Source organism: Amphimedon queenslandica, unplaced genomic scaffold (genome assembly GCF_000090795.2).
Source record: "Amphimedon queenslandica unplaced genomic scaffold, v1.1 AMPQUscaffold_12882, whole genome shotgun sequence".
NCBI lineage: Eukaryota > Metazoa > Porifera > Demospongiae > Haplosclerida > Niphatidae > Amphimedon > Amphimedon queenslandica.
In genome coordinates this window covers 18,113-29,110 of record NW_003546882.1, presented here as the reverse complement: position 1 = coordinate 29,110, position 10,998 = coordinate 18,113, and the positions used below count along the sequence as shown (strand labels likewise).

General features: G+C 37.9%; 1 protein-coding gene and 2 long non-coding RNA genes across 7 annotated transcripts; 2 read left to right on the top strand and 1 right to left on the bottom strand.

Annotated features, from left to right (window-relative positions):
* The first annotated feature begins 6,453 nt into the window (after window positions 1-6,453).
* LOC109586401 (uncharacterized) lies at window positions 6,454-6,952 on the top strand. Its single transcript, XR_002187013.1, has 2 exons — window positions 6,454-6,701; window positions 6,747-6,952. It is a non-coding gene; the product is annotated as an uncharacterized LOC109586401 (long non-coding RNA).
* Window positions 6,953-7,049: 97 nt separating this feature from the next.
* On the top strand, window positions 7,050-7,715 carry LOC109586399 (uncharacterized). Its single transcript, XR_002187012.1, has 3 exons — window positions 7,050-7,156; window positions 7,205-7,572; window positions 7,633-7,715. It is a non-coding gene; the product is annotated as an uncharacterized LOC109586399 (long non-coding RNA).
* A 683-nt stretch (window positions 7,716-8,398) lies between these two features.
* Window positions 8,399-10,977, bottom strand: LOC109586397 (uncharacterized). 5 transcript variants are annotated; one of them, XR_002187009.1, is made up of 8 exons: window positions 10,142-10,977; window positions 9,952-10,098; window positions 9,726-9,900; window positions 9,621-9,670; window positions 9,462-9,573; window positions 9,277-9,408; window positions 9,066-9,186; window positions 8,399-9,011 (listed from the first exon to the last, which is right to left on the bottom strand). XR_002187009.1 is itself a non-coding variant. In XM_020002588.1 (3 exons), the coding sequence occupies exons 1-3, from the start codon at window positions 10,273-10,275 to the stop codon at window positions 9,731-9,733; spliced, it is 447 nt and encodes a 148-aa protein (XP_019858147.1). In that variant the 5' UTR covers window positions 10,276-10,977; the 3' UTR covers window positions 9,690-9,730. The 5 variants fall into 5 exon arrangements, 1 of the variants encoding a protein (XP_019858147.1); XR_002187008.1 differs by having other exon boundaries at window positions 9,718-9,900; window positions 10,146-10,977; XR_002187007.1 differs by having other exon boundaries at window positions 10,146-10,977.
* Between the last annotated feature and the right edge of the window lie 21 nt (window positions 10,978-10,998).

Here is a 10,998-nt window from a genome sequence, read left to right as displayed (position 1 = left end):
GTAAACATAAATGAAAATATTGACAAGGCCTCCATTTCTCATAATGGAAAAGTTAACTGAAGAGAGAAAGTTTGTTTTGCAATAAAAAAGGAGACTCTTACTCACAAATAGACTAAGATGGTGAGTGTTTTCCCTTTGCTTAACCGGTATATATGCTCCATTGCTGTAAACTACAGCTTCATAGTAGTACACACATAACTTGTTCTGCAACAGTTTTTGTAGCTAGAAAAAGTGTAAAATGATTTGCTTTTAGTCCTATTAACCAATTCTTCAAACTATAGCAGAAAGAAAATGTAATGTAAGTGTCACACCTAGTTATGTATATCAATAAAATGTAAAACAGCTAATCTATGCATGTACATTATAGTCTTCAGACAAAAGCACTGTTACAATGTCCCAAAACCAGTTAAACGAATTTTACAACTTGCAACTTTTTCTCACATACACAAGTGCAACAGCATGTGGATGTACCCCAGAGTATAAGGAAGAAACTTTTTTAGCAGGAGGTCCCATTTGGTAAAACATATTTAAAAAATAAGACTTCCCAAAAGATGTGCTACAAGTCAAACAACACTAAAATGTAACACTACAGAATATAGATGCACATTACAAATGCAAGCAACAGAAGACTAAAACAAGCAGGGTTTTTTGTTAGGCAGAAGTACATTACTACCAATGATAAATCAAATACTTCGTTGCATACAGCACCAATTACTATTCTTCACAACATTCCCTATATGAAAAAATGAAGACTGTCTATTCAACATATTTTTGGACTTTAAAAGTGAGACAATTTGCATTTATTGTACAATACACTGCATATCATACAATAAATCCCAACCTGGACCACGAGGAGGTAGTCTCACATTCCAGGTCAAAAAACTCACAACTCTGCAATTTTACCTAAGCAGCACATTATAGCAGTAACTCTCTCTCTCATTTGCCACATTCAGTTCAAAACACTTGGCATGCTAGTTTATATGTGTGGTTTAGCATGCAGTTTATTTCACAATATTCCCTGTACAACACAACAGCCACCATCACAAAGCATGGCATAGCATGTTGCTTCACTACTAGTGACTGTCAATATGACACAAAAGCTGCCACACAACATGTGGTACTACTTACATGATTTCACTACTACAATGTAACACTCTGTATAATGCAACAACAACCGCCACCCAAAGCGTGGTACGGCATGTAGCTACATTCAGAGTTTCTGAACCACTGTGTGAAATGTATCAACAGCTGCCACCCAAAGCGTGTCACAGCAATTGAGCATAAAGATCTAGTGACTTTCATCACTCTTAGAACTTTAATAAGCTGCCACCCAATACGTGGTACAGCACCAAATAGTTAAAGTCACCCTGTATTCAACTGTCATAATGTCATTACATGTCATATGGTACATGACCAGTTTATATAGTTAGTATTGTGTGTTTTAATTAAAACATTTCTCACAAACTGCCATTAGCATAATGTGCTGCAAAGGTTTAGGCAAATGTCACAAATGTGGACAGTTTGTCTACAACAGAGAGTGAGAGGGAGTATTCACATACTCAAGTGGCAAAATATGATAAGCATACAATGAGTAATTACAAACAAACAAGATGCAGTTGTACTTTTACCACAAATAATGAAATTAAATATCTTAAGTAGTAATTGCACTATATTAACGAAAATAGAAGATATGGTATAAAATTCTTTATAACATCAAAGACAAAGATCTTACCATTTTGTATTAAGCTAAAGAAAACTAAACTAAACAATTTCACTCTAAAATAGCAAGGCTAAAATGTCATTACACTGCTTTTAATCAAGTACAGGTATTACTAAATCATAGTGATTACAATTAATGTGGTACAGATACAACATGACTTTCATGGGTGTCATGCAAGTTTCGTTAGTGAACCGAGGCACATAAGTATGCCAATCACGGTAATTGGAATATTCTGAAAATACCATAATCTTAACTTGAAACATTGTGGCAGCGGCAAATACCTCATATTCAGTTGACCATGAGGTTTCTAAGTAGAGTTTATGTCTGTTTATGTGACTCCTCACTGCTTTTAATGCATCAATATCGTAATAAATTCCTGCACGAACGAGTCTACCAAAGGCAAGAACATTGGCAGGGTCAAGCATGAAGTTAATTAAGGACATACGGACTGCAAAATGATTGTCTTCAGTACCAGTAATGGCTTTTGAAATTGTCCTATAGAAACATGCCCCATCACCGACAATCTCATCCCGAATATGAGGAGCTATTTCTCTGCAAGGAACCTGTTTGACAGCATCAACACGTTGAACAACTGCGATACCAGAAAGCTTTGATATAATTGCAACTGCTTTCTGTACCCAATCTCTATTTGTAGAAGGAGGTGGTAACATTTCATGCAAAACCTTTGAAGCACCCTTGGTCTTTTCTTCATCAATTAAACAGTCTGATTCAAGACTGTGAAATGATTTTGTCTCTACTTTTTGACCCACAAAGTCATTGTGAGGAACAGTTACACTATCAACACCAGTCTTTCTGTGGTCTTTCATTTTGATTGGAAAAGGGGTCAGCAAGCACCTTGGTACAGAGAGCTCCAACTTCTTATTTTCAAACAAACTTGGAGTGCATACAGAAGGAGAACCTACTTCTTCAGCCACTGTTAAATGGAAACTTTGCTCTTTTGATTTCAATGGACTTGGTGTCATTGATGGTGAAGGGCACTTACTTAAAGATACCTGTACCTCCCGCATCTTGTAATTACATGTTGGAGTACTTTTGGATGGAACAGAGGTCAGCGGTACTGAGGAATCCCACTTTTTATTCTGCAACAAAATTGGAGTATGTACAGAAGGAGAACCCACTGTTTTAGCCACTGCTAAATGGGAACTTTGCTTATTCAATTTTGATGGGCCTGGGGTCATCAACGGTGAAGGGCACTTGCTTAAAGATACATGTACCTCCGGCATGTTGTCCACAGAAGTTGGAGTACATGTGGAGTGAGAGCCTACTTTATGAACAGTTGATGCAGTGTGTGAAATGTGCACCACAGGAGTACTTTGCCGTGGAATTTGTGGTAGAACAAGAGTATTGGATGGCGAACAGCATTTTGATACAGACATCTCCAACGTTTTACCAAGGATAAAAGATGGAGTGGATACAGTAGCACAGCCTACTTTTTTAGCAGTTGATGCATTGCATGGGACAATAACACTTCCAAGGGCAGGGGTACTTTGGTCTTTAATTTTTGATAAAACTAATGGAGAAGGGACTTTCGGTGAATTCAGACCCATTTTCTTAAGTGGCGGTGTCCACAAGGCACCAGGAGTGAGTGAGCTATCCATAGCCCTTTTCCTATTTCTTACATTATCAGGGCAATCCCATTTGTGACATGGAAAATTGGGACATGCACACGATTCAACAACTGTTTTATCACTTAGGGAACATTCAAAGTCATAAGAATCATCGTCATATTCAGATACATTGTCATCACTTTTGGATGCATTGATGTCACAGGAGGTATCAATTCCAGTAGCAGTATCACAGGTTCTCCTCAGTGGACAACTCTTGTGGGACGTCCTTCTGTGGTCTGTTGAGCCACATTTGCATTTGTCAGTCGTGGCATCTGCAATTACTTCTTCAGTAGATGCATCCCTTCCATAATCGTGATTCATTGCACTCTCTTTTACAAACAATTGCCTGCGTTGATGTTCAAAGACTTTACGCTTTCTCTTATATAGCTTCCTCCTTGCTTTAGCAACATTGGTCTTCTTGCTTTTTATATCAAAAAATCTATCTGCATTCAGCTTCTCCAAGATAGATGGAAGATTCTGAACAACAGGAAGGCACATCCGCTCAAGGATGTCAAGAATCCAGTGGTACTGAGGACCACGTTTTGTAAAAAGATAGGTCATGCAACCTTGAATGAGACCTATGTTGGTAGAAACGTGGTAGTGAAGACGTGCAAGGTTCCAATTTTTGGACCTATACCTAACAAGCACATTGTGCGAAGCTTCAACAGGGTTTGTTGTGACTTTACCTATTTCAGGATGTATCAATACATCAGCCAGACCTGCCTTTTCTTGACACTCTAACTTGTAAGCTAGGGTATGAAAAGGACACTTCAAAACTTGGTCACTTTTGTAAGGTTTTCCTTGGCATTTTAAATTGTATTTATCTGTACAAGACCCACAGCTACACACTACTAATGGGTGAAAATCACACTGGCCACCATCCCATTGGTGTTCATCCTGAAAGTGGTGCAATGCCAAGTTCATTAACTTCTGTGAGAAAGCATTGGGGTCTGTGCCAGCATTCGTAAGGCACATCTGAAATGAGGCTTTAGCTTTTCTAATGAACTTCTCAGTGAGGCAACCACAATGCTTCGCATGCTTTTTCCCCTTGCAGTAGCATTCTACTCTAACACCATCATTAGTTGTCATTTCTTTTAATTTACGCAATTTGTCTAACTTTATAGCATGATTCTTCGCCACATGATTGCCACACCGCAATACCCGACAAAGTGGAAAATGTTTCAAGACAACATTCTCAGATGTGCTGTCTCCGTCTTGAATGTGGCATTCCACATTCATTTGATCCTTGACCATGAGCTTGAATACCTCGTTAGCACCGAAACCTTCTGCTGCTTTTGATGTGCCTTCATATATGTCATCTTGACACAAATTGTCACTTCCCTTTTGACAAATGTGACAATAATACAAAAGAGCACCAGTCAAGTAATTTCTGACAGTGTATGTGCAGTTTCGGCTAAAACTGCCTCTAGTCAGCCAAACTGCATCGCCACAGGTTACAGCCCTCTGCCAGCTCCCTAATTTTTCCTGATCCATATCTTGCATTTCCTTTCTGGCTTCTAAGCAAATGCCATCTAAAATGTCCTTCACATGGTCATACATCTCTTTTAGTGTCCCAAAAAAACACTGTCGCTGACTGTATGCATTCCAAGGATGTGGTGAAACATTTTCTTATATATGGCATAAGATGCTCCAGAACAAATTGTAGCAACTTGTAAAATCTTAGATACAGCAGCATCACCATTCTCCCTCTGAGATGAGGTTTCAAATTTGACATTGCAGCTACCACAGTTAGTACAGCCAAAAGAGAGTGATGCTGCTCCCCCCAGGCCAGCCAGTTCTATCGAGTTTACTTTCAGTTTACCTTGACAATTGGTCTCCTGGCAAATTGAATATTGTTCCACAAATTTGACCAACTGTGTAGTCTCTGTGACAACCATGCAATTACTGGAAGCATCTATGTGCAAATTACTCTTGCAAGGAGTATCGAGTGTAAATGTGCAATCAGGTTCACCTGGAGTGGGTTTTTCATCTTCAGTGGCACCAAGAACATTGTCCTCTTCCTCGGAAGGTACTGGTTCTTCAGTATGAATCTATAACAAAGAGAATGGAGTGACGGAACACAACACTTGACAGATAAAACTTCCTCAAAACATGAGGTCAAACATGCCCACTTGTTGTGAGAATAATCATTACTTATTCAGTATTAACAAGAGCAGATGATAGTTAGAGAGAGTGTCAAACTGCACAATGCCAGCTGGAATATGACCACGTAGAACTAAGTCACGTGAGACCTAAAGTGTGGGTGTACCTACTAAAAGCACGTGTAGAAGTTTGCATAAGGAACAGTGGAGAACACTTGAAGAAGCTTTAGACATCATACTAGTACACTTTATAATCCTGCTGAAGCCTGTTATGCAGTACAGCTATTGCAGAGACTCCAAAATGGCCAGTAAACCTTGTTGAGCAAACTAGACAGCCATTTTTTCCTACTCAGCCACACCCAGTATGCGGGAATGCCCAAAGATATGCAAGAAAGTTCACACGGTCATATTCCAGCTAGCATAGTGCAGTTCGACACTCTCTCTAACTATCATCTACTCTTGGTATTAATGTAATGATAAATTATCTTCGTTAATCAGTGAATAATCCTAGAGGCCCATCATCGAAACATTTATGCCAGTAACTCTGCAGAAACGTGGAACTTTTCCCTGACATGCAAGAGCTACTAATGATATTTTATTTTTCCATGTCATATACAGTAGAAGGCGAAAAAAGATAAGTAGTACACAGGTAGTGCGTAGGTAGTAATTTTACTTCGTTACTCTTCACTGCAATATGCCCAGGAAGTACTGTTGATACCGCCCAGTCACATGTTTCATGTAACAAACGCACATGCACTCTAGAGGCTCTCAAAGGACTTGAGGATGCTTCTCTTGGCTGTCTTTACTCTCCAAGTTCATCTCTACTGCTGCTCTCTGCTTATAAAACGCCGTTGAGGAGGCTCTTTGCTCCATTCACTGTTGAGCTACTGTCCTGCTGCTGTCCAAGTGCACTACTGCCACTGATCGGTTTGCACATGCGCAACGAAGGACCAGCGAACTACAGTTTAGAGAAAAAAAGCTAAGTAACTGCAGCGTCACTACTCTTGCACCGCGCAGTAAAGTACCTTCCACTGCGTAGGATTGACCCTTGTGCTGTGCTTGTATTGCACATGCGCAGAGTAGCTGGTGGGCAGGGTAGTCCTTGCCCACTGCACAGCTACCCTGCACAGCTACTATATACTACTCTTCCAAGGCTACTCTACCGTCTACTACTTATACTAAACGGCACTTACTAGCGCTTGTACTCTACTGGTTTCAAAGAATATGGGTCTAAAAAGTAGCCGGATATCAGTAAATAATGGTTTTATTACTATGTGTAAGGTTCTTCTTATGTAGGAACGGTGATTCTACTGGGCCGTAGCGACAGACTATGACTGTCACAGTGCAATGGTGAACTGTTATTACGAAGTCTAGGAGTTACAATGCATGTTTGTAGTCATTTCTTTTTCTGACTTTTATTTTTGTTCTGAATTGTAAAAAATAATGATATTTTATGTACATGTAAAGCTTATATTAACCCCGTACTTACTACCCCTTTCAAATTGCAAAAATGCGCGCATTTATCTGGTGGACTAGTGACAATGGTGTACTGCACTTACAAACAACAGAGGATTTCACATTCGTTTTGTAAGTTTTTGAGTAAGTATTCACCACTAATTTTACTGTAGCACTGGATGTCAAAGTCTCAGGTGTGAGCAAACTGATTAAGAAATACATGGAAACTGGTTCAATTACTCAAAGGCCAGGTTGTCAGTATTAATTCCACTACACTTCTCATTATTTTCACAATATAGGATCTGGAAGACCTTCAAAAGTAACCAGAGAAGTTTTAAAGATAGTATAGGACCAAATGCAAGCTGATGATGAAAGCACTGCTACTCAACTTCAGTAGCTTCTCGTTGAGAAAGGTCATTCACTGTCACTGAAAACAATATTGAAGTCTCGCAATACACTTGGTTGGACATACCGTGGCAGTGCATACTGCCAGATCATTAGAGGACCAAATAAAGAGAAGCGAATGAAATTGGCTCAAGATCAGTTGCAGGAGCACAGGACTACTGGTTTTTCTGATGTACTGTACAGTGATGAGTGTACAATTGAATTCGAATCCCACAGGAGATTTTCATGAAGGAAAATAGGTGCCCTCGAAACCAAAACCAAGGTAGCACTAAATTAATATTACATGTACATTAATGGTATTTTTTTAAAACCTATTATATAGAGCAAAACACCCCTATAAGGTACATGCATGGGCAGGTATAAGTTGCCAAGGAAAGACGCCAATTGTGCTGTTTGAAGAAAAAATGAATTCAGCTGGCTTTATTGAAGTTTTGGAAAATGGACTGATTCCTTATACCCAGCATTTAAATCCATCTCAAAGATTGATGCAGGATAATGATCCCAAACATTCCTCAAAGAAAGTAAAGGAGCGGTTAGAAGCCAACAAAATAAACTGGTTGAAAACACCACCAGAATCCCCAGATCTTAATCCGATTGAAAATCTATGGCACGAGCTCAAAGAATATGTCAGGAGAGTAGTGCAGCCACAACGAAAGGAGGAATTAGTCAAAGGAATCATGGATTGTTGGGAAACTGTAAATAGAAGAAAGTGTAGTAAATATATCGGACACGTACGTAAAGTAGTATCAAAAGTGATTGAATGCAATAATGGAGGTCCCACTGGATAGAAGAAAGTGTAGAAAATATATCGGACACTTACGTAAAGTTATATCGAAAGTGATTGAATGCAATAATGGAGGTCCCACTGGATATTAATATTTGTACATGTACACAGTAGCTCTTTTGATCTTCTTCTTTCCTTATAAATGTAACATCACATACATGTAATCTATGCTAACAGACTTGTACATTACAGATTGCATGCACTTATAACTCTCTTCTATACCCCTCCCAATCCTTCTCTCTCCCACATGTATTATAATAATTAAAAGCAAAATATATCTTTTATTCATTGTATATCTTTTGCATCTTTATATCATTATATCTAATATATAATATATATACATGTATAACAACAGTGTCACTGTGTTAGACTATTTATTATCTTATATGATACTATACTCAGTGTAGCCTTCTACTCTAGATTCTTAATATCAGGTGGATATTTGCTTCTAAGCCCTGAAGAGTAATGATTTATTGCTTGAATACACTTAGACCAATACAGCTAAAATTCTTCCTTTGTACTAATATCACGTGGATGGAATAATCCCAGTAGCTTCTGCTTCAGCTCCATTAGAGCACCAGATGGCAAAGGAGGGTTCTCCTTCTGCCCATACACACTACATTTAATCAAAAGTGATGGTCCAAAGTAAACTTTGCTTGCTAGTCTTACAGATGATTGTCCAACTTGAGAGAGTGTCTTTAGTTTGGGATATTTATTAATCACAGTATCAGGATTCAACAAAGGAGCATTAAAATCTATTTTCCTTCTATTACCAGTGTGCACAGTAGTATTGGTGATGATTGCCTTTACTGGCTCATTAGTTGGAGTTACTGGATCAGTATGCTGAGGTAGATTACAAGCAGATGGGGCACTAGGAGTACTTCCATTACTGTTCATGTATGTAGCAGAGTACCTGCCTAGAATATTAATAGGATATTACTAATCTCTAATAATTATTACTGAATACTAACCCTTGTGTTCATGCTAGTATTTCCAAAGAAATGGTATGTTAAGCAACCCAATTGGGATGGCACCATGATACTCTGTTCTTCTAAAATTTCCATTCTTCTAATTAGAGACAGTATATAACCTCTAAACAAAACAACATTAATTGTTTGTGATAATCAAGTAATATGTTATTAATGTTACTAAATTTGTACAGGTACTTGTAAAACAATTTACCTGTTTCAGTACTACATGCAGCTTGAGTTTTAAGCTCCACCAGTGCAAGTGGTGGTGGAAGTGGTGGAGGGCTATGACAAAGAATTCTTTCACTGGAATCTGCCTCTTTTCTCTCTGAAGGTTTTCTTGCTTCTAATAATAACAAGTAAAACAATAGCAATAATTATTATTATATTTAATCTTACCGATACTAATATGCTTAGAAGGATCTCCAGTGTTGAAGCTTGTTGCTTCATTATTTGCAGCAGATTCATTATTTGTAGCACAACCAACAGCAACAATATTAACTGTGCATTTCTGTTTTGTGTTTTTATAATAAATTACCTTTTTAATGCATTATGTACCTTCACCTTCCTTTCCTTTTTCTATTTTAGGTTTCTTTATTCGGTGGTACCTACATGTAGATGTGAATTTACATGTAGGGTTAGTAATACTATATACCATCTCACTTTTCTTAGCTTTCCTTTTTATTGTGCCACGCTTTGTAGTCTGACTCATTCTTCATACTCTCAGCTGACTGTTTCTCCATATTCTTGGCTGACTCTTTCTCCATATTCTCCGCTGACTCTTTCTCAATCTTCTCAATAATATCACGTGCTGCATTACTTACATCTTTCTTATCTCCTAGAAAATTATATGTGCAGCTATTGACTAAAAATTAAAGTACAGTGTTACCAAAGGTGACTATTGTGCCATCATGAAAGTCCTTTCCATCCCTTACTCTGCAGGAGGTACCAGCTTCCAGCTGCTCAACTTCTACACAGTTTGCTTTCACAATAGAATAAGTATCGTCTTGCTTAAAGTATTTCAAAAAGTAAGAAGCTACATTTAAAATAGTAACAAGACTCCTAAACATGTTTTTAACTTACGATTTGTCTTCTTCTGGGTGTCTTTTATCAGCTTTCTAAGACTCATTTCTACTCGTTTCCACTGAGTCGTAACCGGGCTGGTGAAAATTAATGCGCATGCGCAGTATTGAGTAGCGCATGCGCAGCACATCAGTAGAGTAGAGTAGCACAGGAGTAAAGAAAGCAAAGCTGCTCGTTACTACTACCGTTTTGATTCGCATGAGCTGTGTAGGAAGAAAAGTGCAGTTCGTAAGAACTACTCTGCGCTACTTAGCTTTTTTTCTCTCTAAACTGTACCTACGCAACAGTAGAGTAGCTACTTATCTTTTTTCGCCCTGTACTGTATATAAATGAAAGCCTATTTGAGGCTCTCTCACATGCAGGATCATTGCCATATAACACTGCATTAGGATTAAATATAAAACTGCACAGAATACATGTATGTATGTAGACAGAAATGATAAGAAGAAATGTAAAGACGAATACATTTTTGTAAAAAATGTCATAACTATTTACAAAAAATAAAACAATTAAGTTGACTCAATACATTTAACCTTATGTTTCAGTTCTTTGTTAATGGGAATGTTTAACGTTTCTAACACTTAAAGAACAGTAGTTATGTAATCAAATATGAGACAGAATTGCAAATACATTATTTTAATAGCCATCAAGTCTCTGGTATCAACAAAAAGCTGTTTCTGAATGAAAAGACATCACCAGTTCATCAGGTGAATTTTTTAAAATCTACTGGCAGATTAAATTTACCAAAAACTACATTATTTTCTTTGTAACTTTCTTCCCTCACTAGACGGCAAAAAGGCAACCACATAAGGTATAGTTCCTTAATTTTAATGCAATGCTCAAAATTTAAAAT